General features: G+C 47.5%; 5 protein-coding genes across 8 annotated transcripts; 2 read left to right on the top strand and 3 right to left on the bottom strand.

The window, feature by feature from the left end:
- Positions 1-1528: 1528 nt before the first annotated feature.
- On the bottom strand, positions 1529-7598 carry LOC108952284 (putative pentatricopeptide repeat-containing protein At3g47840). Of its 2 annotated transcripts, none has more exons than XM_065142347.1 (3): positions 7426-7598; positions 4615-5430; positions 1529-4033 (listed from the first exon to the last, which is right to left on the bottom strand). In XM_065142347.1, the coding sequence occupies exon 3, from the start codon at positions 3853-3855 to the stop codon at positions 1705-1707; it is 2151 nt and encodes a 716-aa protein (XP_064998419.1). In that variant the 5' UTR covers positions 3856-4033; positions 4615-5430; positions 7426-7598; the 3' UTR covers positions 1529-1704. The 2 variants fall into 2 exon arrangements, with proteins under 2 accessions (XP_064998419.1, XP_064998420.1); XM_065142348.1 differs by having other exon boundaries at positions 7430-7598.
- A 1743-nt stretch (positions 7599-9341) lies between these two features.
- Positions 9342-11094, top strand: LOC135633300 (dihydroflavonol 4-reductase-like). 3 transcript variants are annotated; one of them, XM_065142609.1, is made up of 6 exons: positions 9342-9503; positions 9611-9780; positions 9860-10054; positions 10137-10296; positions 10373-10565; positions 10634-11094. In XM_065142609.1, exons 1-6 carry the CDS (start codon positions 9395-9397, stop codon positions 10875-10877), a joined length of 1071 nt encoding a protein of 356 aa, XP_064998681.1. In that variant the 5' UTR covers positions 9342-9394; the 3' UTR covers positions 10878-11094. The 3 variants fall into 3 exon arrangements, with proteins under 3 accessions (XP_064998681.1, XP_064998684.1, XP_064998683.1); XM_065142612.1 differs by having other exon boundaries at positions 9371-9471; XM_065142611.1 differs by having other exon boundaries at positions 9394-9542.
- A 234-nt stretch (positions 11095-11328) lies between these two features.
- On the top strand, positions 11329-15413 carry LOC135633299 (pentatricopeptide repeat-containing protein At5g66520-like). The gene is made up of 2 exons (XM_065142608.1): positions 11329-13761; positions 13858-15413. Exon 1 carries the CDS (start codon positions 11361-11363, stop codon positions 13251-13253), a length of 1893 nt encoding a protein of 630 aa, XP_064998680.1. The 5' UTR covers positions 11329-11360; the 3' UTR covers positions 13254-13761; positions 13858-15413.
- Positions 13483-14810, bottom strand: LOC135633302 (zinc-finger homeodomain protein 6-like). The gene has a single exon (XM_065142617.1). The coding sequence runs from the start codon at positions 14808-14810 to the stop codon at positions 13797-13799; it is 1014 nt and encodes a 337-aa protein (XP_064998689.1). The 3' UTR covers positions 13483-13796.
- A 2879-nt stretch (positions 15414-18292) lies between the features above and the next one.
- LOC103979762 (GATA transcription factor 15-like) lies at positions 18293-20472 on the bottom strand. Its single transcript, XM_009395964.3, has 2 exons — positions 18790-20472; positions 18293-18708 (listed from the first exon to the last, which is right to left on the bottom strand). Exons 1-2 carry the CDS (start codon positions 19210-19212, stop codon positions 18424-18426), a joined length of 708 nt encoding a protein of 235 aa, XP_009394239.2. The 5' UTR covers positions 19213-20472; the 3' UTR covers positions 18293-18423.
- Between the last annotated feature and the right edge of the window lie 138 nt (positions 20473-20610).

The following is a 20610-nucleotide window of genomic DNA, read 5'->3' as shown; positions in this document are numbered from 1 at the left end:
ATTCTAATCTCATCTTCATCATTTATTTTTTATTTTTAAATTAAGAAAATTATAAATAAATAAATAAATAATATTTTGTATGATATTTCTTATTACATGTCTATGGTAAAGGTATAATTTTTATGATGATAAATAATATTAAATATGCTAGTAAAGTATCAAAATCGTCAATTAACATCATAAAGTCAAGTCGTTCAAATCCATTTCCTAAAGGTTATTGTATTTCGAAAATTGGATGTTCGAGAAGGTTGATACTCCTCTAGAATAATTTCTTTAAGGTGAGTTTCTCTTATCACGAGCTGCACGTGCAAATTTGTTTAAGGAGTGTGTATGATATGTCTAACATTCAATTAAGTCATAGATTTATTCGATGGTCAAAAATAAAATTTAAGATCTTCATACATGAAAAGTCATAATTATAGAGTGTTGTTGCATTAGTACTATTGATTCGAGATGTTGTCAACATGACCTGGTTCTATCCTAAAAGCACGGACCCATCCAAGAAACTGAGGTGACAGGTGAACTCTTCAGGTGTTACTGGCTCACAATGACTAACCCGCATACGTTTCGAGGTGCAACTTGTCTACTGAACGAAGCTCGAAGTCATCCCATGATGCACCTTGGCCTTGTCTAGAAGTACTCGACATTGCCTCGAAGTGCCCGAAGTGCTCCTTAGATGCATCGGAGTCCTGCATAAATAGTCAGCGTTTGGGGGATATTTCGACTCAACCCTTTTGACACTTAAGTCAGCAAAGTAGGTGAAGAAGGTTTAGTAGAACTTAGATTAAGTCTGCCTCCTCTTTATCTGGTTTCAGGGACTAACTTTTATACTTGATTCGTCGATGAGGGTAGTCGCTTGCTCCTCCTCCCTGGAGCCTAGGGGCTCATTTATATTAACGTATAGTGAATACATCTTATTAATGGTTATGTTAGGGAAGAATGACTAGGGGCACACCATTTGCCAGGGTAGGAGTGTGCCTAAAATGGACAAGTGATGTGATGGGGTTCAATGTTATACGCCTAGAGAGGAGAGCTAGGCCACACTGTTTAGGATTAATGTTCCCTATGATTAGGCGTGTGAGCCCTTCCGAAATCATAGCTAAGGGCAATGGGTCATCGGCGACCGACGATGCGATCAAAGGGGAAGCCGAGAGCGCAGGCTTGGCCACCGTGTATCAATGGTCGACTCATGCGACTTCCTCAAGGATTGTGCTTCGAGGTTTTGCGCGTGCGTGTCGACTCTAAGTGACGGCCCATGAGTAAGCGAGTTGTCAGTACAATGATCGTGTCATTGCTTTCCTGATTATAAATTATTTCTAGAATAAAAATTATTTTTTTAAAAAAATTCTTTCATCTCATACTGAGATGGATTTGACTGACTAGGCTTGACATGTAAGTTGGGATTAATTGAAAATAATTATCATATCATATATGTGAACCATAAGCTCTTTTGATCGATCGTTGAGAGTTCAAAACCATACTAATCCAACGTCCAAGTATGTCACAAGTTTAGTGTCGGAAAACTAGATGATTCGATAATTGATTTATTGATGTGATTATTCTAAACCACTCTCTCAAAATTGTTTACACCAAATTATTAATAATAAACTCGATTTTTATCCACATCGCATGTGATTTTAAATTAGCATTTTTCAGTGAGGCCTCAATTGGACAAAAAATAAAGTCTAATTTTTAGACTTATTTTCACATCGGCCAAATCATGCAATACTCTGCTGCTGCTGCTGCTGCTTCGTACTCCGTCTCGGTGTAGTCTCCCCCCATCCTCGCCGCGAAGTCTATCAGCTCCAGCATTTCACAGATGTCCTCCATTCTCCGGTGCGACCGATCGCCCGCCACGAACACTCCCGTTTCCTCCCTTCCCACGCCGACACACGACCACCCGGCCTCCTTCCTCACCCCCTCCTCCCTCATCTTCTTCCTCTCCGCCGCTGCCTCCTGCCACCTCCCCTGCCCTGCGTATAGGTTTGCCAGCACCACGTAGGCACCCGCTCCACCTGGCTCCAGCTCCTTCACCATGGCCGCCGCCCTCCTTCCCCCTTCCTCGTCCCCTTTCGCCACACATGCTCTCATCAACGCCGCCCATTGCACCCCGTCCACCTCGCTCCTTGGCATTTCCTCAATCACCTTCTCCGCCTCCTTCACCCTCCCTGCCCTCCCTAACAGATCCACGATGCAGCCATAGTGCTCCCTCCCCGGCTCCACTCCGTGTTCCGTTCGCATCGATACGAAGTACCGGATGCCACGATCCACCAGGCCGGCATGGCAGCACGCCGTGAGCACCCCGATGAACGCCACACCGTCGGGTCTCATCCCCGCCGTGCTTTTCATCCGGTCGAACAACTCGATTGCCTCTGCGCTCCGGCCGTGCTCCGCGTACCCTTTGATCATTGCAGTCCATGACACCACCTCTTCGGAGTTGCGTCCTTCAAACACCCGTGCCGCCTCTTCTAGGCTGCCGCTTTTCGAGTACAAGGCGATCAGCGCGCTGGTGATCATCACATCGTTGTCCAGCCCGGCCACTACCGCACGAGCATGGAGCTGCTGCCCGACCTCTAATGCTGCCGCCCACGCGCACAAGCCTAGCAGGCTGGGGAAGGTGTATTCATTGGGCGGTGGCCATGCAGCACGCCGCATTTCGCCGAACAGGGAAAAGGCCTTCTCCACGTCATGTTCCAGACAGAAACCGGAGATGATGGCGGTCCACGAGACGATATCTTTCAGCATCGTATGCTGGAAGATGGTGTAGGCGGAGGCAAGATGGCCGGCGCGGGCATATAGGGTGACGAGGGCGTTGGACACAGAGCTGGCGGCCACGCAGCCCCGCCGGATGACACTAGCGTGCAACTGCTGCCCCAGCGTGATCTGCGCGAGCCCGACGGACGCGGAGATCAACGCGGCGAAAGTGTAATCGTTCGGGCTCACGGCATCGGAGGGGTCGGCTTGCATCCGGACGAAAGCTCGAATCGCCTCCTCCTCGCGGCCCGTCTGCACGTGGGCGACGATGATGGTCGTCCACGAGATCACGTCGCGGGAGCGCATCCGGTCCAATAACACCAGGCCGGGCTGAAGGACGCCGCACTTGGTGTACAGTGAAGCGAGCGTGTTAGCGACGAAAGAGGAGGTCTCCAGGCCGAGCTTCGCGACGTGGGCGTGGATCTCGCGGCCGCGGTCGAGCAGGCGGGCGTCGGCGCAGGCCTTGAGGACGGTAGCATACGTGTGGGAATCGCACGGCATAGCGGACGCCCACATCTCAGCGAAGCACCGGACGGCGTCGCGGCATCGGCCGGCACGGACGAGAGCAGCGACGGCGCTGGTCCACGAGACTGCGTTTCGGGAGGGCATCTCGTCGAACGAGCGGAGGGCGGAGTCGTGGGCGCCGATCTTGGAGTACATGTCGAGGAGGGCAGTACCCACGAAGACGGATCCGGTGGCCTTGCCGGACTTGAGGGTGTAAGCGTGGAGGCATCGGCCGTGGAAGCCAAGGGCGGGGCCGGAGGCGCAGGCCTTGAGGGCGACGCTGAGGACGAAGGGGTCCGGGTCGAGGGAGGGGTCGACGGAGCGCATGAGGGAGAAGAGGAAGAGGGCCTCGTGGGGGTCGGAGGCGCGGACGTAGCCGGAGATGATGACGGTCCAGGAGACCTCGTCGCGGTGGGGCATTCCATCGAATACGAGGCGGGCGTCACGGAGGCGATCGGCTTTGATCAGGTGCCGCAGCTGGGTGTTGGCTTCGTAAGCGGTGGGGCGTGAGCCGGGAGGGAAGGGTTCGGCCAGGGGCGAGCGGGCGGGAGAAGCGAACCGGAGCAGCCTGAGCCGTGGGGAAATAGGCGAGAACATGGCCAATGATTAGGGAGGAAAGGGGGTGCGGCGACTCGAGGATAAAGACGGCTGCATGGCGATCACCGGACCCGAAGCAAGACAAGTAACATGCAAACCTTGGCCTTGTGGAAGCTCTGATATCTATCAGATGAACCTTCTTGGAGGAGTCTAACATGCTTTAGGCGGGCCTCTCATCCTTCAGAAAATATGTAAAGAGTAAAGAAAATGAAATTACCAAAACCATCAAATTGCATTCATGGAGAAGGAAAAAAATAATAATTAAAAGAATTAGAAAATCATTAGAATTCAGGGATTGAACACTTGGTAAATATAACTTCATACACAGTTTGAACACCAATGATACCTCAAATCTGATATCACAAATAAATACTATAGGGTTCTTAGATCTATGAAACAATGGTCATTGATATGCCAAAGGTTTAAGCCAAACAACTCATGTCAAGAATTCAGTCTATCAAGAATGCTCAGGTAAGAAAGATTGAGCTGCAGATCAATGCCAACCACTGAGATAACCACAATAAATATGTAACAAAAACTAGATAGCCCTCATAGAGCATGTAATCTCAGATTTCTTGTAACAAGCTATGCAAATCACAACTTAATCTCGATGGCAGCATGAATGAACATGACATGCTAAAGCCACAAACGTTGCAGGGTCCATGATATCAAAGAGAAACCAGTGAACAATGAGACCGAGGATAACAAGAAAACAATGTTTTGGTGTTTGTGAAGGAGATTATAAGTCAGATTACTTACAGTGGAACTCAGAGCACAACAGATAAGAAAAGTCCACAAGAAACCTACTGATGTAATACAACCACCCAACTCAGATAATGTTCCACATCCATCAACCGCAACAGTGTTTTGATCCACAATATTGTACCTTTCTCGCCATGAAAGTCCACGAGAAGATTGGAGATTCAAAACCAAAGTCCTGTAGCTTTCAAAACTCCTCCACACTCCACACCACTAATGATCCCTTTCTCTGAAATTAACAAGTCTGGAAACTGCTCATTGCTCTCCCCATCAGTGCCATAGCCCTGATGCTTGGGAACTGTTTCCCCTCAAAATTATCATTTTGCATATTCAGGCTCACATAGCCTGGGTGCATCGATGCTCACGTGAGCTTCAGCTGTCTGAGGGGTCTTATGACATCCATCTTTGAATCCAGTATTGCATTTTCTTTAACAGCACCTCAGCAAGTGCTCGGTCCAATCAAATATCTGCTGCTCCTTGGGACATTTCGTCTTGTCAGAGCTGGATGTGTTACAACTGGGCACTTTCTTAATAAGCTGCATCTTTCTGCACTAGTGGGGCCATCCTCCATTTTTGTACTCTTAGTACCAAGGCCAAAAGTATTGAGGTTTCAACTATAGTACTACAATTTGATATGTTAGACCTCTTAGCATGAGAAAGAGCTTGATCTACATTCATGCTTTCTGTTCTAGATGTGCTCAGTTCTCTGTTACTTACAATACCAGTTTTGTAGGAGGAAGTAGCATATCTGATCTGTCTGTTGGATAGGTGAAGCTGGTGAAGAGAGGGGTTTGATTAGCTTTGTACCACAAGGTCCTGTAGAATTTAATATTTAATGTTAGTACTGAAAGCTTTTTTTCCTTTTTTTCTTTTTTCATCTATCTATCTGTACTCAGTTGTGTACAAGAATATGCATATGAACATTAAGAGATTGATAAGCTTGTACCAAAGGATAGTTGGCATCCATAAAGATGAACATACACTACAACATATAAATGACACATTACATGTAAGGATAGTAGACTTGCCTAAAAGTTCAAAAATAAAGAAAATAGCTTGTCACTAATTTACAGATGCATGCATCATCATAAAAGTACTTTATCACTAATTTACACAAGCATAAGCAATATGTTCTATGAGTTGCACACAAGTAACATGCAAATGGCACAAAGCCAAAGATGCATGGTGCCAAGACAAAGTGATGCCATCAGAGTGACAAGATTTTCACAGAGAACTTACAAAGAATACAATGATTAGAAATGACTTGGTCAAGAACTTGAATACTCTCTTAAGAGATGTAACTCCCACTGTTAGCCATCGTAATAAAGTTAGAGAATAAAACGAGCAATCCATGATCCAGCTGTCCATTCCATTTGATCCCCGCTTGCATTATCAGGACTAAAAATAAGACAACCAACTCAAAGCTAGGATAAAACTCAATACACTATAAGATTGCCAATAAACCCATTTTCCTTGATTAATTTTTGTAACATCCACTTCAAATTCACTCCGCCTATCACAGAGTATAATGGATTTTGTTTTTTGATGTCTTGTCTTTGTGTTTAGCAGTTATTCCTAAATTTAGGCAATTAGTTAAAATATACATCTATCCAGTATGATCAGACAATATGCCTGATAAAGATCTCAATGCATTTTTGCCTTCTCTGGATCTTTGATTTACATAAAGACGTAGGCTCACAACATGATCTGCTAATGGCTTCTCCTTAGATATAGTCCAGAGCATCTATGCCTAAATGATTTAAACTTACAACTACTACTCACTTCTTTTCTTATAAACATTTTCACTCCAGCCCAACCCATCTCTCTCTTAAATTTGTAGGTCTCCCAAGCCCCTCCTTGAGATCCTTCTTCCAAATTTCTGGGGTGGAATGCAAAAAATCTACATTGTCCCATCTGCCAGATCTTGATACTTCTGCAAGTTTGTTACTGGGTCCAAGAAAACAATTATTGATTGAATTCATGAGGTCCAAAGCTATACACAGGTAGGCCAACATACGCTTATAATTGAATGTCCAAGATCAGGGGAAGATATGCAAGAACTTCAGGAAAGAAAGGAGGCAGTGGCAGAGTAAAACTCCAATCATTACTAAGTAAGCGTTGGTCATTTGGTTATGTGAATCTACGCAAAAAAATGTCTCAGAAGAAGCACCTGGTCTTTAATGAGAACGAACTAGCAACCAAAAGATTAGAGGAGACAGATGAGGGCAAGAAACAAAAACAAAGACAAGAATTCGTTAGCTGGTTAAACTAGTCCTACCACTCTTTTTCTTCACTCTCCTCGGGTAACACCAAAAGTTCGATTTGTCATTGAGAATCGTTGTTCTCCTTAATATCGGAGAAAACAAAATCCTGCGGTTATGTGAAATATAACTATCTTGGTTACTCAAACATCGAAGAAAAATCCTCTGCTTCTTGTACCACAACCATGTGCAGGAGAATTAGCAACCTTTTACCCAATATATCTAGGGTAAAAGATAGCCCAAGAAAAGCTTTAAGACTAAACAAAGTTGCATTTCAGCATTGCTTAATCGCACCCCAAAAATGAAAAGCTAATGGAAAGGCCCCAAAATACCTACATCTTCAATCAAAATCTATTCATTTTTCACCGAAGATCAACGGCCCCCAGATTATCAAGAGAGGCAAATAAGGACTCGATTGAGATGTCTCATCGCATTCACCGCATCAATCAAGAACCAAAGAACCGACAACAAAATACAATCAAACGAAGGAAAGCTAAAAACCTTCTATCCCAATCAGTCAAAAGGCATCAAGAACGCCAAGGAGCCGTACCTACCTCATCCGCTCCCAAGGCATGATCAAAGCGCGCAGCCACGAGAAAGGTCAATCGGCTGGGACAGGGGAGCGGAAGGACGGCGACTGGGCCGTGCGGAGACCACCTCCGATTGCCGCTCGCCGCTTCAAAGCAGAGGTCAAAAAAGGGTTTGATTCCACGACATCAAGGATTTGAGAAACGAAAACTACGGAGACTGCCACGTACCCACATGACGACGCTTGAAATCGATCTACTTCTTTTTACTTTTTTACCCTCGTATATATACATATAACGAATTTTTTAAAAATTCATAAAAATGAGAATTTATCATATAACATTTCAATTTTTAAAAATTATTACATAACATCGTAAATATGATCACCCCTCTCCATCTAATCTTATTAGACCAATGATAAAAACTAGATGGACTATTTTTTTGTCATTCTTTGTTATTTGTTATATATGATCGACGAGGGATAATTACAGACGATAATAAAAATATATTATATTAATTTTCTGATGAATAATAACAAAAAGGGGGCACGAGGAGGTTAAGAACGAGTGCGGGCTATTACCCTCTATGTTTTACTTGTAATTTAGAGCAAGGGAGGGCTCTGAATAGTGATATTTAGTCCTCAACTAATGTGGGACTAAATGACCTTATCAATGTTTCGTCCCATAGGGGAGCCAATAGCTCATGGTCGATGTGTGTTATTTGAGAGCGAGTTTACTCGATCAAGGTGGAGGCTTTTAGCGCCAATCTAATAAGAGACTATTTAATTGATCGATCATTCATGCGACCCATAGGCTCGCGAGAGATTATTCGTTTTATGCGATGGGTGTATCCGTACGGTTTTATCCTTTTGGAGTACGTAAACTCTTAAAGGCAACTCTAAAGATAAGGGAGATTGAACTTACAAGATTTTGGTTCCACATCTTATTGTATTTAATAATATAACCAAGGTAGAGAAATATGAGGTACAAACTCTTTCACGAGATGTGTATCCCAAAAGACCACATAGAGACATGATGAACATGCTTTGCCTAAAATCTCACAGTTTGACCCACATCCTAAATAGATATTAGTTTCATAATAAATGCTTTTCATTAATCATATTGTCATTATAACATCGTATTTGGCATCCATAAGGTTGTCTCACCGATGAAGAACATCAGAGAAGGATGATGGCTTCCCAACAACCAATGAATGTTTCAAACTTGTGTTATGACCTTTGATTAAATAAGATGTCAAGTGTTCATCAACTACCACTAATATTTGTTAGGAAACATATTACTGAGGAAGGGTAGATGCATGTCACAAGCTTCATCGTCGGTAAGCACACTTTTCTCTCTCTCTCTCTCTCTCTTTCTCGCTCTATGAACGGTGATTGTTTGTAGCAATTAGTGCTTGTTTGGTGGCAAGTAAGGTTGCAACCAATTTATGATTAGCATCCGCGACTTAGAATTCAACATATAACACTCATACTTCATCTCGATTAATCTTTTCTTTTTGTTTCTATAAATGATAAACGTTGAAAATGTGATTCGAGCTCAGTTCTCTCCTCATCGGTCACTCCATGGAATTCAACGGCTGCTGCACCAACCATTCTATAGTGTCGTGAGTCTCCTCCTCCGCTGCCAACACAACTAATGGTTGATGGATTCACTCATCCAATAAGACTACAGCTAATCCTCTTCAAAGCAGGCATGGTGAATCTATAATTTGGATTCATCATCTCTCTCATTGTTGATCTACCGTGTCGGAGAATAATCTTAGAGGCACAGCTGACGTTATTACGTTTGACTTGCCATCACTCTGTGCAACCACAGCTTGACCGTTAGATGCGCCACGTTCCACCTACCGTACCGTCCATTCTTCCCCCAGTGGTTGCACGCAAGCAGGTAGGCTGACTTCGTATATACATGTCCCAGCGACGCAGGCGAAGACGACACTCATCTCAGAGAGAGAGAGAGAGAGAGAGAGAGATGAAGGGGCCGGTGGTGGTGACTGGGGCCTCGGGATACATCGGGACATGGCTGGTGATGAAGCTTCTGCAGAAGGGGTACGTGGTCAGGGCCACCGTGCGAGACCCCAGTCAGTAGCTGCTCTTTTCGTCTCTTTCTTCTCTCTCTTGTGCGTTTTGTTCGAGCTTCGTTTGATCCCTGTCGGAGTTGGGGAAGATCTAACGTCGTTGCATGCAGCGAACCAGAAGAAGATCAAGCCGCTGGTGGAGCTGCCGGGATCGGTTGAGCGGCTCACCATCTGGCGAGCGGACTTGGAAGAAGAAGGCAGCTTCGATGAGGCGGTCAAGGGATGCGAGGGAGTGTTCCATGTGGCCACTCCCATGGATTTCGAGTCCAAAGACCCTGAGGTAATCTCACGGAACTTTAGAATTCGAACCTTACTTAGATCACGAGCATATGATGCGTCGTTGGCGGACTCTTTCGCAGAACGAGATCATCAAGCCCACGGTCGACGGAGTGCTGAGCATCATGAGGTCCTGCAAGGAAGCCGGGACGGTCAGGCGCGTCGTCTTCACTTCCTCCGCCGGCACCGTCAACGTGCAGGAGCAGCAACAGCCCCAGTACGACGAGAGCTCCTGGAGCGACATCGACTTCTGCCGCCGCGTCAAGATGACCGGATGGGTAACCTTGCTTCCCATCCTCTTCTCTCGCCTTGCATGCGCTCCGCTTTCGGCTTCTCAAAGGGATTTCTCTTGTTCTGCAGATGTACTTCGTGTCCAAATCTCTGGCCGAGAAGGCAGCGTGCGAGTTTGCGAGGGAGAATGGCATCGACCTCATCAGCATCATCCCGACTCTTGTCGTCGGCCCCTTCATCACCACGACCATGCCGCCCAGCATGATCACCGCGTTGTCACTCATCACAGGTTAGTGACAGCAACCTCTCTCTGAGACCTTTCCGCAGAGGAGAATTAGATCGAGCACGCATGCAATGCATTACAGGAAACGAAGCTCACTATTCGATCTTGAAGCAAGTTCAACTGGTTCACTTGGATGACCTGTGTGATACCCACGTCTTCCTGTACGAGCACCCTGATGCAAATGGGAGATACATCTGCTCCTCTCATGACGCCACCATATACGATCTCGCCAAGATGTTCCGAGCGCGATACCCCCAGTACAACATCCCGCAGCAGTAAGTCCTAATCTCCCATGGCCATCAAGAGAAAGTCCGATTCAGATAACAAGATCCTACGCTTGCAGGTTCGAAGGGATCGATGAGACGATCGAACGGGTGCACTTCTCCTCCAAGAAACTCACCGACCTGGGTTACAAGTTCCGGTACACGATGGAGGACATGTTCGATGCCGCCATCGAGTCGTGCTGGGAGAAGCATCTGATACCACTCCGGACAGCAGAGGAACAGTGCAGTGAGGTGAGCAAACCTCTGCCTCTGGCAACAGACACACCGAGTGAGTTCAGTGAAGTGAAGGTCCTGCTGGCTTAGGTGGAGACACTCCGAGATGCACCAGACATTGCATGATTCCTTCTCATCACAGGAACATGTCTTTTCTTGTTTGGGAACAACAATTCATGTCCTGTGAAGGTTGACTAATTTGTCTTGGAGTGGCCAAAACCCAGAGATATATATAGCAGCCTCGATTTGATTGTAATCACGATCGAACGAACCTTCTTTGATCGATCTAATAATAATATTTTTAATATGATCACTTCTAATAATGAATTAATTTTAATAAATAATATTTTTTTTATCTCAAGTGATATTTTTATAATAAATTAATCAAAAAAACATTTTATGATACAAATAAAATATTTTCTTAGTATTTATCGGAAGAATATTTTCCTTAGAATTACCGGTTTTACCGCCATGTCAGCATCTCAACGTCTGGTGCGAAGCAGACACCTTATCCAAACAAACAACAGATGCACCTCACGATATCTTTGTCCTCTCAATCTCAGAGCCACTGTGATGATTCCTCGCCGAAAGCCAATGGCAGCATTGCTGCTTCCCCTTCCAAACAGTGTCCTCCTCAGGCCACCGGCCGCGTGCACTTCATTGCTGGATAAATGTTCAGACGTGGAAGGCCTCAAGCAGATCCATGCCACCATGGTCAAGACCGGCCTCGTCCTCGACGCCGTTCCCGCCAGCCGGCTGCTGGCCACCCTGTGCCGGTCCCCCGACGACGGCAGCCTGACCTATGCGCTTCTCTTCTTCGAACGACTCCGGTGTCGCAACACCTTCATGTGGAATACCATGATCAGAGCCTTGTCCGACAGCAATCTCCCCGAGCAAGCCGTAATCTTGTACTGCCAGATGCGTTCCGATGCGATGCCGCACAATCCTTACACCTTCCCCTTCTTGCTCAAGGCCTGTGTCGCGTTGCCGTCAGCCTTGCCGGAAACCCAACAAGTGCACAGTCATATCATCAAACATGGATTCGCCTCCGAGGTCTACACCGCCAATTCGCTTCTTCGTGTCTACGCCAAGTCCGGCTGCACTGGTTCTGCCCGCAAGCTTTTCGACAGGATGCCGTGCCGAGACGCCATCACCTGGAACTCCATGATCGATGGATATGCGAAGAGCGGAAGGCTTGAGATGGCACTCCGACTGTTCGATCTGATGGAAGAAAAGAACGTGGTGTCGTGGACATCGATGATCACCGGGTGTGTCGAGAATTGCCTCTTTAAGGAAGCCTTGGAGCTCTTTGGCGAGATGCTAGTTACGGAGGTCGAAGCAGATGCCAGGGCGCTCACCAGTGCGCTGACAGCATGTACCCACCTCGGGGCTTTGGATCAAGGAAGATGGATACACACGTACATAAAGAAAAGGCAGATGCAATTAGATCCCGCTCTGGGATGTGTCCTCGTTGACATGTACGCCAAATGTGGCGAACTCGATGAAGCACTAAGCATCTTCGAGACGATAAGAGAGAGAAATGTGGCTGTGTGGACCGCCATGATCGCCGGTCTTGCCGTTCACGGCCTAGGAAGGGAGGCGCTCGATCTGTTTAAGGAGATGGAGGAAGCGGGAGTAAAGCCCAATCATATTACCGTCACCAGTGCGCTGACGGCGTGCAGCTACGCGGGAATGGTGGAGGAGGGAGGATCTCTTTTCGAAAGAATCACAAAGGAGTACAACATGAGCCCATCCGTCGAACACTATGGGTGCATGGTTGACGTCCTCGGCAGAGCGGGGATGCTGAAGGAAGCAGAGGACTTGATCAACGCGATGCCCTTCGACCCCAACGCTGCGGTCTGGGGAGCACTGGCCAACGCCTGTCGGATTCACAGAAACTTCGAGCTAGGAAAGCACGTAGGAAAGATGCTGATCGAGCTGGAACCGGAACAGAGTGGCCGATACATACAGTTAGCCAGCATTCTCGCTGCCGAAGGCAGCTGGAAACAGTCCCTGACGACGAGGAAGCTGATGAGAGAAAGAGGAGTGCTGAAGCTTCCCGGATGCAGCTCGATCAGCGTGAAGGGAAGCGTTCACGAGTTCGTCGTCGGAGACAGGTCACACCCTCAGGCCGAGAAGATACATCTGGAGTGGGAGAGAATCCTGAGAAGATTGAGGAAGGAAGGATATGTGGCGTCCACCGACCAGCTACTGCTGGACTTGGAGGAAGAAGAGAAAGAAGCTGCGGTGGGATGGCACAGCGAGAAGCTGGCTATTGCCTTCGGATTCATCAGCACCGAGCCAGGGACGACGATCCGGATAGTGAAGAATCTGAGAGTATGCGCCGACTGCCACGCCGTGTCGAAGCTCATCAGCAAAGTTTACCGACGCAAGATCGTGATGCGAGACAGGGCCAGATTCCATGTGTTCGTGGACGGCACTTGTTCCTGCAAGGATTACTGGTGACAACACCCTAGATTATTGACAAGCCTGTTCTTCTTCTACAAATGGTGGAAACAGATACTGAAAGCTTCAGATTCATCTACATCCTTGTACCTTGTCGACACGTTGAGGTCTCGTTCCCATTGCTTAGAGAGACGGAAATCGCAGAAGGGAAGGGAAGCATAGAATGCAGCGATCACTACTCTTTACATGTATATTAATCCTATCCCGATGTCATGAATCCCGTAATCCAGAAAAAAGAAACAGCTGCTTAGACAATACGATGAAGATTAGACATGAAATGACCGACAGATCACCGGGGAAGAGACAGGGAATGAGAGAGGAAGGCTGTTGGAGCAACAAGAAACACAGACAGATGTTCTTGATCGATGCAGGTTGTGACACAGATCGATGCTTGATTGCCAAACAACACTGAGACAGAGGAGAAGGAAAGCAGCTCGAACCAGTAAACCAACACGTTGCAAGCGACTCGTCATCTCATCTGCGTCCTCTCCGTAACGTAGAGTTGAAGGTTAGTCTTGGCTACCGCTGTGGATGAAGTGCCGACTACAGCTGCTGCCGCTGCTGCTGCTTTCTAGTAATCATGTGCTTATTGTTGTGCATCCAGACCTTGAGGACCTGTCTCCTCACTCCAATCTCCGAGCAGAATTGCTCGACCACTGCATCATCTTGCCTCTGAATCCTCCACCTCTCAGCAAAAGCCAGCATTTTCTCCTTCTGCTCCGCCGTGAATTTGGTTCGAAACCGCTTCTTTGGCATGGCCGAGGGCGTCGGCGTCCCGGTGTCTATCATTTCCTCGCTGGACGACTCTGTGGTGGTGCCTCCGTTCCCGCTGGGGTTGTTGCCACCGAAATGGACGAAGCCCGGCGACCCCGGAAGGGCCGGTGAAGGGCTCGACGAGAAGCCGCCGAGCTGGAAGTGTTTCTGGTGGTGGTGGAGTTGCGCTTGGGGATGGGGGAGCGGGAGTAACAGGGGTGGGCGAGTGGTGCCATGGTAGTAGGAATTGACGGCGTTGGCGCCGCCCTCGGTCTCTCTGCGGTGGAAGCTACGGTGGCAGCCGCAGGCTGCACACTTGAGTGCCTCGGGCGTGTCAGGGTCGCCATTCGGCAGGAACTCGCCGCAGCCGTCGACGACGTGGCCACCTAAGGCGGCCGCGTGGTTGCGAAGGCATTCTTTGTACTTGGTGGGGATATCAGCTGCGGTCACGGTGGTGGTGGCGCTAGCTGCTGGTTCGGAGTTGACCGATACACCCACACCTGCTGCACCCGGAGACGAATTGGAGATGGATGCTTGATCTGCGTTGTTCCCCAGAGACCCGGGACGATGATCCAAGGCAATGAGGTTGGACACAAGATTTGATGGTTTGGTGTTGCCAAGGATGTCACCATTTCTTGGTCCGCCTCCAACGCCACCACCATCGACTGCTGCTCCTCTTGGGGAGACAAGAGACGAAGAGGGGGAGAGTGTGGGTTTAGAGAAGGCCGATCTGACGCCGAGAGAAGCGTTATAACCAGAAGAGGAAGAAGGTATCCCCATCTCACCGGGATTCCTAAACTCCATCAACTCGACTCCGCACACCTATAACGCTGTTGCGCAAACCATGCAAAGGATAGATCAGCTCTTACTGCGTTCAGAAAAAGGCAAGGATGAGCGATCAGACGATGTCAACGAGCAAGTGCAGCGCTCAAAGCAGCAGCGTCCGTAGGCTCATGAGAAGCTCTGGGTGGAATAATAGCGAGACCAAAAGAGAGCTATAGAGCGAGGGGGGAGAGAGATCAGGAGAAGGGGAGTGGGAATCAGTGGCGTGGGGTGTGGCTTCCCAACACCCGTTTTGTTTGTGGAAAGGGGAAAGCTCATCAAACCAGGTTGGGACAAAGCAGAGAAGGGTCTCCTACGCGGTGATGAGACAGAGAGGGGAGAACGGAATGATGCAGCTGCGAAGAACCCACAGTGACATGCTTCTCCCCTGCAAACGGGTCTTCTCTCTCTCTCTCTCTCTCTCTCTCCCTTACAATTGTGGCTGCAAACCGGTGATGATATGTACTGCTGTAAGACTTGTAGTCGTGTACGTGTGTGTGTGGTATATGCGTCCTTCCTTGCGTTAGCTGTATGCGTTTAAGTTAATGTTGGTTGACTTAGTAGATATTGGGGATATCTGAATCACTTGGAGATCAAATTATTTATGCCTAAATACTATTATCTTTGGTTTGGTGAGCTATTGACAATCTTATTATGGACTCCTCCGTGTTAAGTTTTCGATCGTACCGATTTGATTGCACTTTTCCTTGTAAACCTAAAAAACTGGAGGAGAAGTCAAAATTCAGAAGCTCCAAAAGTCAAACCTCTCATGTTACTCTTTCTTATCTTGTTGAACTTAATTTCTACTTCTCGAGCTTATTATTATAGATTTATCTACCCAGATGAGTAAATTCTATTTCCTAATTATATTTCGAGTGATTTATCATTAAACATAGATCATAAATATTCTAATCGATTCGGATTGAACGAATATCAAAATCATTTCTATTTATTCTATTTTGGTTTATAGAATCTGAAATCAGAATTTACGATTCTAAATTAATAAAAAAACCATTGATCGGAGGGATATTTAAAAAAATTAAAATTAAAATATATAATTTTGATTTAAAATGGGAAAAGCTGAGGTTAGGGTTACGCACTGCACCGCAGAGGATAGAAGGTCAATGAAAGCTCGGTTTGGAGATTTGGGACGATGATGGGCATCACAAGCACACACGACAGCATTGGCCATTGAATGAACCCCACCAGCTGTGGCATGTGCGAAAGCAGCACTTACCGACAACCCACCACCGTCCTCCTCACCACTGCCGTACGTGCCATGGAGAAGTTAACCCTAGATCCGCCGATCCCCCGTCCCGCCCCCTACGTGGAGGCGACCCGGCCCACTCTCGTCCCTTCCTTTTCGTCGAAAGCCGTGCCTCCAGACCCAACCCCAGCTTTGTCCCTTCCGGTGGTCTCGTCCGCGTGGCGCACACGTCGGGGGCATCGACCTCCGATCGATGGCTGCGATGCGGGGAATGTGAATCGAGGCCTATTTATGCGTGCTGCTGCACTGTGGACAACATGGAGGAGGAGGAGGAAGACTGCCGAGGCTTTCTTCGATGAGTATGCTGCCACGACCATTGTGATCCAAAGAGGAAAGCTCCACGCTTTCCTTATATTCGCCTTTCGACTGTGCATGCTGGTGGTGGTAGGTTGAGTTGTTCTTGACGTGCAGTGGTATACGTACTGCATGCACGCGCAGTTTCGACGACGATCTAAATCCTTAGAGATGCTAGTGATTCGCATCAACTCTCTCTCTCTCTCTCTCTCTCTCTCGCTTGATGGGGGGGCAACGTGATGAGCAAGTACACACAGGGATGCCATCGAAGTCCATTGTCCTGTGTCTCAGCAGCCACTGCCGATGTACCGTCTTCTCGGTTGTTCTCAGTGAATCCCATGTGATTGCCTAGCCCTTCTTCCCTGTCCCATCGATCGTGACATGACGTGACCGGCGACATGACTGGCTTTTATAAGGAGCAATCGCTCCGGTAGGTGCTCGTCTCCCTTATAATTTACAACTTGACAGAGATATATGTACCCGACGAAGAACAACCAGCGGCTGTGACTCCTCCAAGTGTCTACCATGCTCTTCATCCCTGCCAGTTATCGATGATTTCATCTCTCTCCAGCACCAGCTTACCAACCAAGTTGACGTTGGAGTACACTGAGCCTTCCCAAAGCCTCTCACGCAGCGGTACTTCATGGGCTCGGTCGGCCTGCTGCTTAACAAATGATGGGACGTGTTATATATATATATATATACTATGATATTTAAAAAAATTATATTTTTTATATATTTTTTAAACAGTATATGATGTTGCCATACATATCATCAACTAGTGAGTCGGTTTGATTGTTCACTACCGAAAGTATAAGTCTATCCTCGTATCTTCTCCATGTTGATATAGAGCTACTGACATAGTGAACTAACGTAAGAGGTCCGCATGGGAGATCGTCTATTGGGGATGCTTGAACTTGGGAACGGAGACGTCAAATAGAGGAATCAATATCTTCTTGGTTACGTGGTCCTTTCTCAAGGTGAGCTGATGGGTGATTTTTATACCTATGTACTTGACAAGGTTGATTGACATTCTTACTGGTTGATCGAAGATAAGATTAAGTTAACTAACTGATCACGATAATAAAAATCTCTCTTCACCCTTTCATCGTAGGGGAGTTAAGTTAACTAGAAGAGTTAAGACACGACTATCAGGGCTATCGTCCTATGGTCAGACTCCATTCTTTCTTTCGTACAAGCAAGGAATAATATTTTCATCCTTTGTCTGACAAGAATGATTACTGAGGTTGCACCATACCATCAGCTATTAATGTGGGGCAGATCGAGACACGCTCATGATGTGATATGCTTAGGTGTTTGCTTTCATGACGAATGAAATAGGATTATCCCTATCAGTATCTTTCTTTCCATTATAATTTTTTTTTCAAATAGTATCCATAAATCTAAAAATCGAATGAAAATAACACTATTGGGTGCATCCACACCATCGTGGAATGGGTGGGCTTGCAATTGGGCCCTTGATATGCGCCACGTCAGCCTATCTTCGCTGCTGCCACGAGTAAACTCGCTTAAAGCTCGCTCTAATGAAACTTCAAAACGAAAGCTTTGCATCTAATCTTATATTTTTCATCTTTATAGAGATAAATGTTGAAGATATTAAATCAAGAATTATAATTTTCAATGATCTGATTTTTATTTTATTTTATTTTATTTTTCTCGTTGGTCGAATATGGTATGTGAAATATCTTTGAATTAATCAAATTTATTTTATTGATAGACCAATTAAGTTGATCCTATTTTATGAAACCGAGTTCGAACTCAGTTTCGAATCAGATACGGGTGGAATTAACATTAGATCACGTCCGAACGTAGTCACTCGTCACTCCGGCGATCTCAACCCAAATAGATTAGACATTATGGGTTGCTTCGATGCGTGCTTCCACCAGTAAAAAGCTCCAATAATCCCAAAATCATGTTCATCAACAGTAATTAACATTTGCTGGTGATGCTCAAGACGTCACACTCGAGGAGATAGAATAGAATAGAGAGAGCTTAAGGCCGCTGCTACGGCGGCTAATGGTATTGAGATAGGCTGGGCCTGTTTCGGGCCGAGAACTGAGGCGAAGGCGCGAGGTAGGACGCCTCCCCATGGCCCGCCGTGTCGTCGTCGTACATGGCGATGGATGAGTTGCCTTTCGTTTCGGACGAATCGTAGCAACTCCATGGTGACCGCAGCTGTTTCTCCCCGGCTGCCGATGTCACCGGCGACGACGACGAAGGTGGCGCCATCGACGACGCCGACGCCGCCGTACGCCGCTCTTCTTTCTTGTAGCGAATGCCGCACGCATTGCACAACGACTGCGATGCGTCGAATCAAATAGACGTCAGATGCAGCGGATGCCCGCACATGGTATTCGTGAAGCGAGAGAGTCGCCGTACCTTGGGGCCTCGTGGACCGTTCCTCCACAGCGGAGTCGAGGTGGTGTCGCAGTTGGCGCACCTACGAGCGAGAAGAAGAGGGTCGCCGCCAAAGTTGGAGACGTCGGTAGCTCCACCGTAGAACGCATTCGATCTCCTCTTGGACTGCGAAATGATATCCTGGCCGAAGCTAGACACGCACGATGGCCACTGGAACATGGTGGAGGAGGCGGCGGAGGCGGCCTTGTTCTCGGTTTGGCGCGTGGAAGGGGTCCCTAGTGACAAGGTGCAGTCCACCGAGGAGGGGGAGGAGCAACCGGAACGTGCGACATCATGGTCTTCATCCGTAGACTGCTTTCCCGTCACCGGGAAGACAACAGAGAAGTAGGCGGACCCGCACGAGCACGGATACGAGCTGCTCTGGTGGCCGCACCGGTGCAACATGGCCGCGGAGCAGCAGAAACCCAGAGGAAGGAGAAGGACTAAGGAGGCGGTAGCTAAGAGCGTGGACCCTGCCGAGGGATCGAAGAGAGAAGGCCGGCAACTGCGAACCAAGAAGTGGTATCATACAGCAGGCTTAACGGAGCATATTGATGATGCTTTGGGACGAAAAACCAAAGGGTGCTAATAACGTGTGGGATCTCGGGAAGTGGGAGATGGGGGTTTGTCGGGTTTAATGCAGAGGAAGCAGGTTGAACAATGCTTGTACATGGAGCTGAGTGTGTGTATGGCTGTTAATGAATAGTTAATGCTGGTTTACAGGAGGGGGACGGAGAAAGGCAGTCCGCAGCAGTACGATGGCGTCGTCTTGTGCAAGAGATCGAGATGGGATTCTCCGGGATGGGTGCAGTTACAGAATTGTGCAGTGGAGGCGCGACCTCGTATCACTTCATCTCTCTCTCCGTCTCTCTCTTGTGGGGGATAAGCTCTTCTTCCACCTTGGTCTTGGGACAGGGAGAGAGAGAGAGAGAGAGAGAGAGAGAGAGAGATACAAGTTGGCGTCGTGACTTGTTCCTCTGAGCTGCTCTTATAACACGACAGCGACATATGAGTGGCCCAACAAGACGATGTATGATGGCGCAGGTGGCGGAAGCGAATCGACGAGGCCACGGCAAACAAGGCAGATGGAGAGGAGACAGATCGGTCAAAAGAGGCCACGTGACTCGCGGTGCGGTCTTCCATGTAATCTCCCCATTTCCCCGATCTCGAGGCACCCCAAGAGGAAAGAAATGAATGGAGAGACAAAGAAAAAAGAATATAGCGAAGATATAATAACCACGGCGATGGAAATCACAGCATGGGATGGCTGCGGTCATCGTTCTCCAAGTCAAAGGATGATAGGCAAAAGAGAAAGTGAAAGGCTCTTCGTGGCACACGCCAAACCTCGATCGGCTGCTCGTGTCGCGACAGTGGGATCATACGCATTACGTCGAACATACGATGTGCATGCCGAAATCGTCGTCAAAAAAGCTTGCTTGCCCCGACATGTCTGGAGATCCGAGTTACATACATTACTCGGGATGGATGGATGGATGGATATAAGAGAAAGTGGATCGGCCTCTACAAAATCCCAATCATCGTCACGCAACGGCGTCCCCGAGAAAGAGAAAAGGGCAAAACCTGGAGCGAAGTTAAAGTTGATATTGGATTCAAACATCATCCCGTCTCTATTCCCGATCGCGCTGTCTCGTCTTGGGAACCGAGGTATCTTCTCCGTTGACCACTGCTCTGCGGCCATGGATGAGATGGCGATTCCCTGTTCATTTTGCATCGTATTATCTATCGCCTAAGAGGTGTTCGGTGGAAGGTCTGATCGACGGTGCAATGGACTATGATCGTACA

Source organism: Musa acuminata, chromosome BXJ3-3, assembly GCF_036884655.1.
Source record: "Musa acuminata AAA Group cultivar baxijiao chromosome BXJ3-3, Cavendish_Baxijiao_AAA, whole genome shotgun sequence".
NCBI classification, from domain to species: Eukaryota; Viridiplantae; Streptophyta; class Magnoliopsida; order Zingiberales; family Musaceae; genus Musa; species Musa acuminata.
Note: the sequence above shows the minus strand (reverse complement) of the source record. Positions and strands in the feature narration are given on the sequence as shown.

What these genes read in the sequence shown, in the direction of transcription:
- LOC135633300 (XM_065142609.1), top strand. Translation starts at nt 9,395, where the DNA reads ATGAAGGGGCCGGTGGTGGTGACTGGGGCCTCGGGATACATCGGGACA. An exon ending in GCGTCAAGATGACCGGATGG is followed by an intron (nt 10,055 to 10,136) that starts GTAACCTTGCTT and finishes CTTGTTCTGCAG; the next exon opens with ATGTACTTCGTGTCCAAATC. An exon ending in CGCGTTGTCACTCATCACAG is followed by an intron (nt 10,297 to 10,372) that starts GTTAGTGACAGC and finishes AATGCATTACAG; the next exon opens with GAAACGAAGCTCACTATTCG.
- LOC135633299 (XM_065142608.1), top strand. Translation starts at nt 11,361, where the DNA reads ATGATTCCTCGCCGAAAGCCAATGGCAGCATTGCTGCTTCCCCTTCCA.
- LOC108952284 (XM_065142347.1), bottom strand. Translation starts at nt 3,855, where the DNA reads ATGTTCTCGCCTATTTCCCCACGGCTCAGGCTGCTCCGGTTCGCTTCT.
- LOC135633302 (XM_065142617.1), bottom strand. Translation starts at nt 14,810, where the DNA reads ATGGAGTTTAGGAATCCCGGTGAGATGGGGATACCTTCTTCCTCTTCT.
- LOC103979762 (XM_009395964.3), bottom strand. Translation starts at nt 19,212, where the DNA reads ATGTTGCACCGGTGCGGCCACCAGAGCAGCTCGTATCCGTGCTCGTGC. An exon ending in ACGGTCCACGAGGCCCCAAG is followed by an intron (nt 18,709 to 18,789) that starts GTACGGCGACTC and finishes GACGCATCGCAG; the next exon opens with TCGTTGTGCAATGCGTGCGG.